The sequence below is a fragment of the Watersipora subatra genome, chromosome 5, assembly GCF_963576615.1.
Source record: "Watersipora subatra chromosome 5, tzWatSuba1.1, whole genome shotgun sequence".
Lineage (NCBI taxonomy): Eukaryota > Metazoa > Bryozoa > Gymnolaemata > Cheilostomatida > Watersiporidae > Watersipora > Watersipora subatra.
This window is the reverse complement of record NC_088712.1, coordinates 34806050-34823412: the sequence shown is the minus strand read 5'-3', so window position 1 is coordinate 34823412 and position 17363 is coordinate 34806050. Positions and strand designations below refer to the sequence as shown.

At 34.4% G+C, this 17363-nt stretch overlaps 1 protein-coding gene across 1 annotated transcript in view; it reads right to left on the bottom strand.

Moving 5' to 3' along the window:
- Positions 1-271: 271 nt before the first annotated feature.
- LOC137397309 (IDLSRF-like peptide) overlaps positions 272-17363 on the bottom strand; it is a 34156-nt gene continuing 17064 nt past the window's right edge. Inside the window, exons 4-5 of the mRNA XM_068083599.1 lie at positions 1762-1896; positions 272-318 (exon numbers count right to left, since the gene is read on the bottom strand). Of these exons, the coding sequence (XP_067939700.1) occupies positions 272-318; positions 1762-1896 (182 nt within the window). The remainder of the gene's footprint in view (positions 319-1761; positions 1897-17363) is intronic.

Below are 17363 nucleotides of genomic sequence, written 5' to 3'. Positions count from 1 at the left end.
AACTCCACGCAATTCAATCTACACCCCTAGCCAATTTAATTCGCAACCCCCTTTTTCTATCCCCCCGCTGGATCCGTCACTTTTTTGTGTAGATCTGCTCTCTACATACTACTAGCGCTGCTTCAAACTTTTTTGTATCTTGATCACTCAGGCGAAGTTTGGTCTGAAAAATTTGAATGTTGGGACTTGTTGACAGCGCTGACGCAATCCTATCCAAATCCTGTGGTTTGTGAACAACTGAGCTGAAGAAGGAGGGTACAAGCCAATTAGCCTATTGTTTTACAAATTTTAGGAGGTCTTCGGCGGGCACCCTTTGATCTGGAAAAGACAATTTTGGTTTCTTAAGTTTAAATGGCTAAATCTCAATTTTAGAAAAAATTAAAAAGCTTTTAAAAACACTTATTGCTACTTACGGATGCCTAAATGAAAAATGACAAAATATAAAAGTTATATTAAGAGTTACATATATTGGATGAATTAAGTGGTAAATTAGGATGAATTAATCTCATTTTGTAGTCGCAGTGGCATAACCAAACTTGATTTGACACATCTAGTTACAGTCAAACCTCTACATACAAAGTTACATTCAAACCTCTACATACAAAGTTACAGTCAAACCTCTACATACAAAGTTACAGTCAAACCTCTACATACAAAGTTACAGTCAAACCTTCACATATATAAAATTACAGTCACTCATGTACATACAAAGTTACAGTCAAGCCTCTACATACAAAGTTACAGTCAAGCCTCTACATACAAAGTTACAGTCAAACCTCCACATACAAAGTTACAGTCAAACCTGTACATACAAAGTTACAGTAAAACCTCTACATACAAAGTTACAGTAAAACCTCTACATACAAAGTTACAGTCAAACCTCTACATACAAAGTTACAGTCAAACCTCTACATATATAAAATTACAGTCAAACCTCTACATATATAAAATTACAGTCACTCCTGTGCATACAAAGTTACAGTAAAACCTCTACATATGAAGTTACAGTCAAACCTCTACATATAAAGTTACAGTCAAACCTCTACATACAAAGTTACAGTCAAACCTCTACATACAAAGTTACAGTCAAACCTCCACATATATAAAATTACAGTCACTCCTGTTTGACAATGTTAGTTTGATGTGAGATCTTCTTCGTGTTAAACTATTGTTTGCTAGATTAAATACCCCTAAGAATATTCTGTACCAAGTTTAATTTGTTCCACCATAGTAGGAACCCAGGATCACCTTTGCTGGTAATAACACAAACTTCAAAGAATGCATCATCTATGCAGACTACCTGATAAATAAAGGAAAGCCCATCTAGTGAATACTTTCAGGCTATGCAGATTAACTGATAAATATAATGGACCCATCTAGCAAATACAGGCTATGCAGACTACCTGATAGATAAAGAAGGACCCATCTAGCAAATACTCACAGGCTGTGCAGAATACCTGATAAATAAAGAAGGACCCATCTAGCAAATACTCACAGGCTATGCAGACTACTTGATAGATAAAGAAGAGTCCATCTAGTGAATACTCTCAGGCTATGCAGACTACCTAATAGATAAAGAAGGACACATCTAGCAAATACTCACAGGCTATGCAGACTACCTGATAGATGAGAAGGACACATCTAGCAAATAATCACAGGCTATGCAGACTAATGATAAATATAATGGACACATCTAGCAAATACTCACAGGCTGTGCAGACTAACTGATAAATATAATGGACACATCTAGCAAATACTCACAGGCTATGCAAACGGCCTGATCCTCGTCCCACATATCTGGGCAGTCAAAGTTACCATCACAGACATGCTTGAGGGATATGCACTTGTCAGTAGTTTTGCATGGAAATGGTTCTGCCTGGGGGCAGTTGTTGAACTCTGAAATCACAAGAAATGCAGATGTATATAGACGGGTTGAATGCAGTGGTGTCAGACATGGTGGGCGGCATGCTGGACATAGTCGTTTATATTGTTAGCATAGGAATCCTTGCCTTACCAAAATTGTTACATTTGTCCTTGTTGCCAAAACAAGCCTCTGATTGGATCAGATTTTCTATGTCAGGGTCTACCTAGTATCCTGAACTGTGGTTGAATTACTCTTGATTTACATCTAGAGTATCAGATGAGTTTCCATAATAAACAAATAAAAAGAAACAGGTTTTTAGCCTAAAATAAACCCTCTACATCTCAAGAAATAATCAGGGTGCAAAAAGATTTGGTTACAAGATATGAAGTTTGACACTTCAGAGCAGGTACTTCAGTGTTTGACATTTGCTTACTGCGGGGAACCACAGAAGGACATGCTTGGTTAAATTTGGTTAGATAAGAGCATGCTGGATGGTGAAGCTTATGGCCACAGGTTCAAATCCTGCATAATGCAATATTTTCCTGGTTGAGGAGCGTGACACACAGCGGATGAACAAACGAACAAACATGCTATATATATAAATTCCAATGTTTATCTGTCTGCCTGCGTGCGTGCCCAGTTATAGAGATAAGTTTTAAGAATGAAAAATCCGCTGTGTTCTAAATTAGAACTCACAACCTCCAGTTCTGTAGTAAGACATTTATCTAATACACTACGCTGCCCAACAGGCTATACTAGGGAATAAATTAAGCACACATACTTATTACCCCTACCAATCTTTCACAGTTGCAGTTAGTGTTATGCGTGATGCCATACCAGAAAAATAATGTGTGCCGATATGAGTGAAAACATGCTGGAACTCGCATGGCCAACAAGACTATTGCAATCAGTATAGATCTGTAGTATTCACTGCGACCGGTGCAAGATGGATTACACAGAAATAAACACGATACATATAAATACACATAACGCAAAAATAAACAAAACAACTTCATTTAAAAGTTATATTGGTAAATATTTCATATGTTGATTAAAAACAAATTATCTGTGTAAAACCTTTTTCGGGCATTCAGCTAGTCTACAATGTATATATATATATTTCTCAAAGTTTGTCGTATGTGTATTTGTAGGATTGATTGTCCAGCTACAGATCTTAAAATCTTGGAATAAAGATTCCATACCGAAGAAGATTCGATCTCGGATCCTGCCATTCATCTGTCTGACACTCTACCCACCAGACTCTACCCCCCTAACCACAACTCTCACCACTTCTCATTGTTTATAAGACAAAACACTTCTCTCATGATATGTAGTTTGAAAGTTAGAATGGCAAATGTTGTTATATGTTAAATAGAAATCAATTTTCTGACCAAAGACGTTTCTATTACCAGAGCAACACCGGGTAGCACAGCTAGTATTAATATATAAAATATTACTTTTAACTATTAACTAATTATTAACAATGGTGATCACGAAACATGATGAAAAAGGCGCATTGGCTGGTTTAACCATTAGACTTTTGAATGCTGGTGCTCTGAAACATCAACCTTTGTGACCCTCTACCAACCATGGAGTTTGATTGGTCGAGAATGATGCATGACTATAGTTGTAGTAAACTGTTGTAATCGCTTAATCTGTTGCGAAAACTTGTTGTGATCTTGTGTGCCCATGAAGTCGGACTTATGTCAGGCCCTAGAGATGAATACTACGCCTAAGGAGGAAGAGGAAGTAAAAGGTCAGTCCAACCTCCGGGCCCCCAACATCCTTTTTGGCCTTAACGACAATCGAATGTAGAAAATTGTGGAATGAATGTGAAGAATTCATGTGCAGCGATGAAAATATTTGATTGAGGCACCAATATCACGTACCTAAAAGCAACATAAAACTTATATCCCATAATAGCGAAATATTGTTTGATACATTATACGCTTCATCTACTAGCAAGACACTGTAGAAATGTGCTCCAAACAGATTTTCCTCAGTTAAAGCTTCTCATTGCCATTTAACCAGTATCGTTGCTATGACGATAGCACCCAGGTAGATAATATAAATTAAGATACAAAACAACTAATTGAGTACTTAGTAATTTTAGCCGGTAAATTAGTACCTAGTGCTACATAGACATTGTGCAGACAACTCCTAGTTTTATAAGCAAAGTTTGGATAGAAACATGGTATGCATGAAATGAGGTCATAAGCATGCTATTTTAGTGCTACAGAGTAAATAGACCTAGCGGTTTAATCTGTGCCAAGTTTAGAAACCCTTGAGAGTTCCTTAGTACTAGACCGTATAGACTATTAGCCGCTACTTTTTTCAGATGTTTTGAGCCATGCGAATTATATAAGGGTGCGGCTATTCTGTACTTTTTCTTTCACCGCTAGGCGCGCAGAATTAGAATCAAAGCTAAAGAAAAGTAACGCAAAGAAGCAGACGTCGATTGTTTATTCATCTAGCCACGGACGTGGCTAGATGAATAAACAATCGATTGTTTATTCAATAGCACACGGACGTTACACAGAAATGAAGTTGAGTAAATAATGTTTATTTTCTATTGCTTCTGTTCCGTTTCAACCAGCAAAGTTGCTGTCGTGTTAAGAAGCGCTGTTATAAGTTCTGTGGCCTATACAAAAAGTGCGGCCTATGTATTGTTTTATTATCAGTTTTTTAAAAACAGAGCAGATGCGGCTATAGGAGAGCAGATAATAGTTCGGAAGATACGGTAATTAGCCAACAAACTGTTTTGTATGAAAACTGCAAAAAAAAAACAAAAAAAGCATGCAATAGCTATGTTGAAGGATATAATAAAAGATGTTTACATAATATATAAAATAATTTCATGTTTGATAGTATCAGGTGATGCATATGGTAAGCATAGGTCTGTTCTTGTATGCTGTTCTTGTAGGATTGTTAGAAGCTTTATATTCTGTTTATTAAAGTATAGACTTTGTGCCATCATTTAGTTTTGACCCCAAAGTAATAATAAGGTGTGGAAGGCACCAAAATCTGGCAGGTCGTATACACGGTTACAGAACAAGGACATTGATTTTTTAGGAGTAATCTTCTCATGACACAAGTTTTGACCAATCAAAATGATACAAATAATTGACTAACGTGCACTCTTACGATCAACTAAATATTAAGATAGGCCTACTACTACAAAGCCCTACTAATACCTACTACTAATACTACAAAGCCCGCCAATTTACTTCAGTTACACGTATGTTAAAGAATCATATTAAATTTGGATGATATGTTGTCGACGGATATAAACTTAGTTTTACTGGATTTTTGATTGATACTCTAAGATCAACCAATAAAGTAATATGTATAAATATCTAATGAAGTGATATATAATTATATATATCAACTGCCAACTTGACTAGATGAAACACTTTTCATGATTAGCAATGCATTACTATTGTGTCGTATTTATACACAAGCGTTTTAATAGGTTCAATTGTGCCTTGTGACTACTTGGACCATCAGGCAGCAGAAAAACGGAGAGACAGTAGTTATAGTAGGACATGGGAAACTAGGTGAAATCCTCCATCAACTGAGCATCAGTCACATAGGATGTGATATTTCCTTGCTTTGAATATAATAACTGTAGTATATTCTACTCCTTTGAGACCTCCATGTTTGTCTCAGTCAGAAGGATGTCTAGGCATATTTTAGTACCAGGAGGCTTCAAGACTACTATAGGCTGTACTGTGTCAAGAATGTGAGGCGTTTTAATTTTGACAATTGAATATCAATATCAATCAGCGTTCAATATATCTCTACTATGGGGCGCAAAAGCTACAATAGCCGTGTGGAAAGTCCCTGTCAGCATTGATACATATTCTCTCTTTTTCATCCACGGCATATTTAATCTATTCGTATATTTTACCATTTAAATTTGATAAGTACTTGTTGATCACTTTTTAAATTGGCAATAAAAATAATTTAAAACAATAAATAAAAATCAATTAAAACAACTAACCTGGACTAGAAAATAAGTACATTACAGTAAACCAAAAATGACCTGTACATACTTGTCAATGACAAGTATGTACAGGTCGTCAGCCTTATGTTGGCTTGGCTTGCTAAAGCAGAATAAAGTCAAAATTAGGACAAACTGACATGCCACTTTGTCACTTACAAAGCATAGGAGGATTAGACTAGACATACAACATACCATATACAGTGGAACCTCGGTTCTCGAACATAATCCCTTCCAGAAGGTTGTTTGAGATCCGAAACAATTTTTCTCATTAGAATTAATGTATGTAAATTTTAATCCGTTCCAAGCCGAGATAACAACTTTGGTAAAGTATTTTTTACTATTTTACACCATACACTGTACTGTATACTACATACGATAAATAAAAACGGGTAGATATAGATCGTGTTTAATTTTAATAAAAGATTTTCTATCTATGATGATGAAAACCAAAAACAAAAAGTAAACATTTTGTATGTTTTGCTCTTAAAGCATCGCAAACATTCTACGTTAAGATCCAATAAAAAAAATTGTAGAAATTGATAACGAAACAGCGAAAAATACAACAGATCAGTTACATCAAAAATCATGTGAAAAAAATAATATAAACAGCAATGGCACGTTTACTTCACATCTTTGAAGGAGAATCCTCCTCCAAAAAGATTTAGGGCAACTCGACTGGAGGAGTTGTCTCTCTAGCAAATCTCTTCAGTAGAGAGACGTCATCTTAGATGGTTCATTCCTTTTGTAAAGAATTTATGAAACGTAACTCGATTCTCCCTTTGTTAACAAATGTTTCCGTGCTGTTTACGGAGTTGTTCCGAACGTTTAATTCTAATGCGCATGCTCCGGTTTGGTCGAGAGCTGAATTCATGTTCGAGATCTGAGACGAACAAATCTCAATTCTTTTGGTCGAAAACCGAAGCGTTCGATAAACGATGTTCCACTGTATTTGAATAAAAGAGACATTACTCCGTACAGAAACACAGGTCAATCTCAACTTACAATCACCCCAACACTGATCATTCAACTTACAATGTGAAAGTAGTGGAAACATTTCATTATATTTAACCGATAACATTGGAAGTTAAACCTTGCAGTTTTCTAAGTAGAAGTAAAAAAGTCTGTATTAGTTAAAATTCATAGTATTTGGTCTTAATTTTATTAAATCGACCTGTTTGACTCATCCACATCTTTAAGAATAGAATAATAATAATATAAATTAAATCAATTACACATAACAAATAAATTAAATTCAATATTACGTACTCAATGGTAGAATATCACACTTATTCAGGTCTGAACCACTTATGTAGAATAAATAAACATATAACGTATATACATTTTATTTCAGATCTGATCAGACGATACCTACCTTGTCCTACATATAAAGTGCCAGTTCGGTCTGAGCTTTCTACCCTCTTTATCAGGGAAGACGGTATGTGCACAACAAACGGCTCCGTTACATTCCAGAGAGAAAATAAAGTCAACAAATATGCGACCAACATTTGTGTGTTTTATTTTGTTTGTCGATCTCGAATAAAATTCTACCGAGGTGTTTCGTAGTCGTGTTACGTTGTTGTCCTCTCGTGTTCCAAAAAGTAACTTAATGAAATGAACTTGTTTAGAAGGAGAGAAGCGGTCACTTGGTTGTAGAGTGTTTCAGTGACATACCACGCTCACCTCTTCTGTTATTAAGTGATATTTATATATTGATCTCAACTGGCTTTCATTAAATTATACTATTGCGATTGTCTCATGGGCTCGGCATCTGAGGATGTCTGATTCACTTGTCTACTATCGAAGCATTAAACCGATAGGTCATTTGCGACAGCGTGACGTAAGGCAGCACGAAGTAGCAATACCAAAGAGTATCAATATTTTGAGATGTTGCTTAGAAATCTGTTTCTTCCGATAGCTTTATGCCCCCTCTATCTATTTTATTTCTACCGATCTGTGGTGATATCACTATTGCTTATATTCTATAAAAAGCCTAGACAGTGTTTCTTATTGGCGGCAATTCTTAGCGGCACCGTTTATTACAGGCAATGTTTTGTAAAGGCAGCGATTTTATAGGCATTGTTTCTTATAGGCAGCATTTTTATAAGCAGCACTTCTTACTGGCAGGTTTCTTATAGGCAGCGTTTCTTATAGGCAGCATTTTTTATAGGCAGCATTTCTTATAGGCAGCATTTTTATAAGCAGTATTTTTTATAGGCAGCATTTCTTATAGGCAGCATTTCTTATAGGCAGCATTTCTTATAGGCAGCGTTTTTTATAAGCAACATTTCTTATAGGCAGCCTTTCTTATAGGCAGCATTTCTTATAGGCAACATTTCTTATAGGCAGCATTTCTTATGAGCAGCGTTTCTTATAGGCAACATTTCTTATAGGCAGCCTTTCTTATAGGCAGCATTTTTATAAGCAGAATTTTTTATAGGCAGCATTTCTTATAGGCAGCGTTTTTTATAGGCAGCATTTCTTATAGGCAGCATTTTCTATAGGCATTGTTTCTTATAGGCAGCACATCATATAGTGTGGCTACATAAATCAAAACTGTGAAGGTGCTTTGATAAATAATTTAGGCACTGCTTAAATTTGCATATATTCTTTTATTTAACAAATAATTATAGCGGAAAGATTTTATGACTTATAAGTTGTAAAAGTTTGACTATTTTTAATTTTTACTAAAACTAAATTTATGTTTGTCTACCCCGTTTTTTGTATGATGCTACAAAACTCAAAATATTGCCTGCTTTTAAATTTCTGAATGAAACAGAAATAGAATTCTATATTTTTGACATAATTTTCACACCTGGTTTATTAAAACATACAAAACCAAGTATCGGTAATTGCCTTTTTAAAATTGTGCTGATCTTCAAAATCTTTGGAGACGCTATTTTACCATAAAATGATTTGAATTATGGTGACAATATGGCTGAGTAGAAGAGCCTGAAAATAAACAGTGCATGAGGTTTAATAATCTAGGTAACCAGTTTCGTAACAACATTTAAAATATAAAAAATGGAACAGCTATTAGTTCACCTCAAATCTTTGTAGGAGTACATCACTCTGGATTGACAGTGCAGTTGGCTGCCCCACAAATTAATTGTATGTTTAAATTTAGTAACTTTTACGTGAGTTGTGTAGATACAGGAAGTGTAGATACAGGAAGTGTAGATACAGGAAGTGTAGATACAGGAAGTATAGATACAGGAAGCTTTAAATCATTAAAGGTTGACTTGCAACAAAATTCACATTACAGTTATTTGGTATAAAAAGGTTTACCATGTCTTACTCTGCTGTGTTGTAGGTGCCAAATATGTGGAAATATGACTACAAGCTCTTAAAAGCTCAAAAACGAACAGTTAATCGCGGCCATCACAAAACCGCCGTAGATTAGCATCTTTTTCCAAAACGGCTCAAATGGGACATAGTTTTACAAGATGGTTTCTGTTTACACTTTCACGCAACCTCATTCGTCGAAATATTTTCACAAATATACTTCACGCATTCAGTAAAACCATATCTATTGTTCTTACGCGTTTATTCTATCATCATAGTAATGCTGTCACTTTCAGCACTGATATCTTATAACTTACCATAAAAAGCGAACAGCTAATCGCAGCTATCACAAAAGCACCGTAGTTTGGAATCTCTTTATTTGGTTGGCGTACTCCAACAGTTTGGTTATTGTTTTGACACTTGATGTTATCACATGAAATGGAAGGCCAATAAAAGGCTTAATATTAAACGTCTCGTAGCACTAGTTTATGACAAATACTTTGGGCTATACTGGAAAGCCTGTATCAAATATAAATGTTCGCTACTTCACAGTATCGTTTCTGCCTGGTCTAATCATGTAGTTGCAATCTGATCATGTGACCCATACATCCTGCCAAATAGCATGAACAATTTCTGCGGCATTTTTCAACTATCACAGGCGGCCAACAGGCTCGCCGTGTTTGTCAGAAGATAATATGCACACCTTTGGGCTATGGTTAAAAAAATTAAACAAATTTTTACGGTAGGTTTTGAGATATCAGTGCTCAAAGTGAAAGAGTTACAATGATGATGAAATAGACGTGTAAGGACAATAGATATGGTTTTATTGAATGCGTGAAGTATATTTGTGAAAATATTTCGACGAATGAGGTTGCGTGAAAGTGTAAACAGACGCCATCATGTTCAACTACGTCCCATTTGAGCCAGTTTGGAAAGGGATTCTTATCTACAGCAGTTTTGTGATGGCAGCGATTGTCTGTTCGTTTTTGAGCTTTTAAGAGCTTGTAACCACATTTTCACATATTTTGCACCTCCAAGACAGCAGAGTCAGACACAGTGAATCTTTTGATATCAAAAAACTGTAATGTGAATTTTGTTGCAAGTCAACCTTTGAGAGTGTTAGAAAAAAGATAGCACAGCACTGGAATATACTCTGTGTTATAATGTGGAGTTTCCCCCAGGTGGTTTATCGTATGAATGTTGACAGATATAATTGAAAAGTTGACTCGCAACAAAATTCACATTACAGTTATTTGGTATTAAAAGATTCACCATGTCTTACTCTGTTGTGTTGTAGGTGCCAAATATGTGGAAATGTGATTACAAGCTCTTAAAAGCTCAAAAACGAACAGTTATGCTATCGATGAATATGATCCCATATGATGCAAGTTTATTAATGGAAAATCTATTGTAATCTTCTAGCAACTTATTGACGAGTACTTTATAAATGAATATTGAGATTCGATGATCTTAACTTCACTCGTTTTAAATTTTATTTTTAATGATTTCTAATTTTTAGAAACATGATGAGAAGGGGCTCATGTTAAACGATTTGCCTCGACCAAAAGTTCGATTGTAACCTTTTTATTGTCGGCTGATGTTCAAAAAATTATGAAGAAATTGTCTCCTATTTTAGAGAATGTAGATAATACGTAACCAAAACCATAAACATACAACGACCTGCCGTATGTTGTAGCAAACTTTGTATGTTTTTCAAATTCACTTCAGAGCTAAGAAAAAATAAATGTTTCAAACAACTAGATATAAAATTAAAACCAATATATGTATATATAATGCATATATATGCGTTATATAAAATCTGTAAATACATGTAACAAAACAAATATAAAAACTTAAATTGTGTTGAAAAACTAAATTAACAAAGCAATTATCAGTAAAAGAAGTTTTTAATGTTACTTATTAACATCCAAACAGAGATGTAGAGGTTTGATAATAAAAACGTACTTATTATAACTTACTATAACTTACTATAACTCACTATAACTTACTATAACTCACTATTACTTGATATAACTTACTATTACTTACTCTAACTTACTATAACTCACTATTACTTGATATAATTTACTATTACTTACTCTAACTTACTATAACTTACTATTACTTGATATAACTTACTATTACTTACTATTACTTACTCTAACTTACTATGACTTACTATAACTTACTCTAACTTACTATAACTCACTATTACTTGATATAACTTACTATTACTTACTATTACTTACTCTAACTTACTATGACTTACTATAACTTACTCTAACTTACTATAACTCACTATTACTTGATATAACTTACTATTACTTACTCTAACTTACTATAACTTACTATTACTTACTCTAACTTACTATGACTTACTATGACTTACTATTACTTACTATGACTTACTATTACTTACCATAACTTACTATAACTTACTCTAACTTACTATTACTTACTATAACTCACACTAGATAACAATTTAAATCTTTAATTAATTTCAAGTCGTAATTTTTATTCCTACCAGCTTTTTTTTTGGCTTTTATAAAAAAAATCTTTTCATAAACAATTCTCAAGCCTCCAAAAATTTTAAATCATATTTTAAAATTTAGTTGTTAAAAAGTCTAGAAAAATATTTTATATAATTTTTAGAAGTATCAGTAATCACAGGTCATATTAAGTCTATGTTTGACTGTATGTGCGAGCTATTATAAGCAAAAAATCTATTGGCTTGGTTTTTATATAGCTGATAGGTTACTTATCCCAGAGGAGTTCAACTACATCATAGCCTGCTGTCAGGTGTAAAGAGCGGTCTCTCTGACGTAATATGGTGGGGTGACCTTAGAGGGTGTTAAAAGAAGCTGGTTTTGCTGTCAATGCTGACTGCTCCATTCTACCTACATACACACGTCTGTGAAAAAGGTTCATAAACTAATGTAGAGACTGTAATCTTTGTTTAGGATCGATACTTGTTGATTTGAAGCCATCCGTGTTCAGATATATTTAAAAATTAATTATTTTTTACTTTAGGCAACGATTCATCAAAACCAGATAAGTCAATTTTGTATTTTGCTTAAACACAAAAACAGACACAATGACATTCACCCTTAAACTGGATGCCTTCAGCCAGTTCAAGGTTGCACGCCATTATTACGCCTGAAAACCAATTTAAGATGTCGACTTTTTGTTGAAATTCTAATATTGAAAGCAATTCCAAATTGTATTATTCCGGATTTAAATTGCATAATTCCAACTTAAGTTATTCTAGAGTTTGTTTTCAGCAATGCTTGGACAGGTAAATGAAGCTTCTAAAATCATACAGAGTCTGCCTACAGCGAGTGAAGCAGACACAATATTGACATTTGAAGGAGTGCCCACACCCTAGACTACAAGATCTGTCACAAATGCTGTATATTATGCTGTATACAAATGCTGCCCTCTCACTCCGAGGTAATCCCGTATATCTCACATCCCAAATCGGTATCTGCCCCTGAACCCTAATCAATCTAATACGTGCAAAAAAGACATCACTAGTTGTTATCATTATGATAGTTGATGTTGGCTTTTGTGTTCAAGTTGCGGTGTTATGCTCTTTGCAACTATACGCCATTAACTTACTAAAACTAACACTTACTAATGTGAACTTACTAAAACTAACTCTTAATGACGCGAACTTACTGAAACTAACTCTTACTAATGTGAACTTACTAAAACTAACTCTTACTGATGTGAACTAACTAAAACTAACTCTTACTGATGTGAACTTACTAAAACTAACTCTTAATAATGTGAACTTACTAAAACTAACTCTTACTAATGTGAACTTACTAAAACTAACTCTTAATAATGTGAACTTACTAAGACTAACTCTTACTAATGTGAACTTACTAAAACTAACTCTTAATGATGTGAACTTACTAAAACTAACTCTTAATAATGTGAACTTACTAAAACTAACTCTTACTAATGTGAACTTACTAAGACTAACTCTTACTAATGTGAACTTACTAAAACTAACTCTTAAGAATGTGAACTTACTAAGACTAACTCTTACTAATGTGAACTTACTAAAACTAACTCTTACTAATGTGAACTTACTAAGACTAACTCTTAATGATGTGAACTTACTAAAACTAACTCTTACTAATGTGAACTTACTGAAACTAACTCTTAATGACGCGAACTTACTGAAACTAACTCTTACTAATGTGAACTTACTAAAACTAACTCTTACTGATGTGAACTAACTAAAACTAACTCTTACTGATGTGAACTTACTAAAACTAACTCTTAATAATGTGAACTTACTAAGACTAACTCTTACTGATGTGAACTTACTAAAACTAACTCTTACTAATGTGAACTTACTAAAACTAACTCTTACTAATGTGAACTTACTAAAACTAACTCTTACTAATGTGAACTTACTAAAACTAACTCTTAATGATGTGAACTTACTAAAACTAACTCTTACTAATGTGAACTTACTAAAACTAACTCTTACTAATGTGAACTTACTAAAACTAACTCTTAATAATGTGAACTTACTAAGACTAACTCTTACTAATGTGAACTTACTAAAACTAACTCTTAATGATGTGAACTTACTAAAACTAACTCTTAATAATGTGAACTTACTAAAACTAACTCTTACTAATGTGAACTTACTAAGACTAACTCTTACTAATGTGAACTTACTAAAACTAACTCTTAAGAATGTGAACTTACTAAGACTAACTCTTACTAATGTGAACTTACTAAAACTAACTCTTAATAATGTGAACTTACTAAGACTAACTCTTACTGATGTGAACTTACTAAAACTAACTCTTACTAATGTGAACTTACTAAGACTAACTCTTACTGATGTGAATTTACTAAAACTAACTCTTACTAATGTGAACTTACTAAAACTAACTCTTACTAATGTGAACTTACTAAAACTAACTCTTACTAATGTGAACTTACTAAAACTAACTCTTACTAATGTGAACTTACTAAAACTAACTCTTACTAATGTGAACTTACTAAAACTAACTCTTACTAATGTGAACTTACTAAAACTAACTCTTACTGATGTGAACTTACTAAAACTAACTCTTACTGATGTGAACTTACTAAAACTAACTCTTACTAATGTGAACTTACTAAAACTAATTCTTACTGATGTGAACTTACTAAAACTAATTCTTACTAATGTGAACTTACTAAAACTAACTCTTAATAATGTGAACTTACTAAGACTAACTCTTACTGATGTGAACTTACTAAAACTAACTCTTACTAATGTGAACTTACTAAAACTAACTCTTACTAATGTGAACTTACTAAAACTAACTCTTACTGATGTGAACTTACTAAAACTAACTCTTACTAATGTGAACTTACTAAAACTAACTCTTACTAATGTGAACTTACTAAAACTAACTCTTAATGATGTGAACTAACTAAAACTAACTCTTACTGATGTGAACTTACTAAAACTAACTCTTACTGATGTGAACTTACTAAAACTAACTCTTAATGACGCGAACTTACTGAAACCACCTCTCACTGAGGTAGTTTCATATAGCCTTTCTCAGGTGTTTCTAAAGGTGAAAACACGCTAGGTGATATTTAGCGCAATATCCCGATGCGTGGTGCTAGAACCCGCTCAGCGAGCTCGTTCACAACGATACCGCTAGACATTCTCATCCCTTTATAGCTAGCAAGATGCATTTCGATTGGTTGGTTTTTTCCAATTGATTTTTATAGCAGGTAATTATTTCTTATCAATGTTCACCAGCGTACAGCAGCAACTTTTTTCTATTTTGTACGATTGAAGCATCATCAGAACGAACACAAAATTGTTCATAAATTTGATAAAAGCACTCCCATATCTGTACGACATAACCATAGATATATAAACCTAGATTGGCCAATAGGGAAAAAAGCCTGTCAGACTTAAATAGCAGACGTAACGTCATTGTTTTGTACCTCATGCTTGACTGCACTCTTATTAACAATGGAGCTCACCAGGAGAAGATGACAAAATCACATTTATTTTCACATTAAAACCTTCTTAGATACAAAATCCAGTAAACTAAAGCGGTTCTGTGATAATATCTGATAACCACCATAGATTAAAAGTATAAAAGCTATGAAATGTTGCACACAAATCATGAGCCATCAGGGCTTTATTTGCCACCCTCTCCAATCCCCATTCTCTCTTTTCCCCTTCCCCAAAGAAGAAGTGAGAACGAGAAAAGAGAGAAGGGGGAAAGGAGAGGGGGGCAAATAGCTCACCCACCCGAAGCGCCAGACCCTGGCTAGGTGAATAGACCAATATCATGCTGAACTAAACATGACTAAATATGATGAGCCTGTGAAGTTTTGATCTGATCAGGGAAATGGAATCAATGGCTTTCTTAGCTAGAGCTGGAACGAGATCAAGGAATGCAGGGTCAGACCAGACTCAGGGTCAGCAATGAGGGCCAAGATCGGGTCGGACCGGTTCAGCACGGCGCACGATTTTTTATTCATTTAAGGTTAAGAGATGGTTATATTACAGCCTAATGTTGTTACATCAATAAACTAAGATAAAAGAAACCATTATCACACCAATAATTATATTTTGTGGCTTGGTTTAAAGATGCAATCTACAATTTATGACTAGACATTGGTGGATCAATGCTATTCAATAGGTGATAGACTAATGGCATGATTTGGCTAGTTTTTTATTACAGATTTTATTTTCAACTGCTATTATAATCAACAAGAGATTAGTTAAGAAATACTTTACAAATATAGAAATGAATAACCCAGCATAGTGGAAAGCAAAAATCCAACACTTCCCTAAAACTTCTGGTATTAGTGAAAGAAACTAAAAATAAAATAAATTTGCTGGATTGAAGGTTCTTAGACGCGCTTTTAAGTTCCTCAGGATGCCCTCGTTGTAAATGCCTTACTCTGTTGTGTTGTAGGTGTCAAATACGTGGAAATGTTATTACAAGCTCTTAAAAGCTAAAAAAAAAAGCCGCCGTAGATTGGAATCTATTTATCTGACGTGGTCATTACAGTTTGATTATCGTCTTGTCACGTGATGTTCTCACAAGAATTGAAAAGCCAATAAAAAGCTCAATATGAAACTTATCGTAGCACTAGTTTATGACAAACACTTCGGGTTTCACCGAATACCCCGTATCAAATATAGATGTTCACTACTTTACAGTTTTGTTTCGGCATTATTCAATTGTCAAGTCGTAATCTGATCACGTGACCCAATACTTTGAAAATAATTTTTGCAGCATTTTTCGATTATCACAGGTGACATACAGGCTCGTCATAATTATTAGACAATGATATGTACTTCTTCGAGCTAAGGTTAAAAAGTTTAACGATTTTTTACGGTAAGTTATAAGATATCAGTGCTAAAAGTGACAGCATTACAATGACGATAAAACAGACGTAAGAACAATAGACATGGTTTTATTGAATTTGTGAACTATATTTGTGAAAATATTTTGACGAATGAGGTCGCATGAAAGTGTAAACAGAAACCATCCTGTAACAAATACAGCCCATTTGAGCCGTTTTGGAAAGCAAATCCAAACTACGGCGGTCTCGTGTGGCTGCGATTAACTGTTCGTTTTTTAGCTTTTAAGAGCTTGTAATCACATTCCCATATATTTCACATCTAGAACACAACAGAGTAAGACATGGTGAATCTTATGATACCAAATAATTGTAATGTGAATTTTGTTGCAAGTCAACCTTCAACTTACTTTTGCATATTGTACAAATAACTTGGTATTTCCCTTTCGTGACTGGCTTCTTCATGAACTCCCAGACCACCGACATGTTGATTATTTCTTGCCGAAAAACGTTGTGAAACCTATAGTCCAAAAATTATTGTCGCAGACGTAAAAATATAGTCTTGACTCACCTTGTTTTATTTCGCCTGGTCCTTCCGCTCTAGGACTATATGCGACTCAATTTCAATCGCACTTAAAAAGCGATATACAACCACTGTTGTTTAGCCATAAACCTACCCATGTCTTTGTATAGGAAGACCCGAGGGTCAGGTGGCCCGACCCAGGCATCTCTGACCTGCCCAGAGGTGGGTCAAGACCAGACGAGCTACCCGTGCCAGCTCTATTCTTAGCTTCATAATGCGCCCTAATCGAAATATATCTCTTTGCTATCTCACGAGCTAGGCTACTAGATTGATGA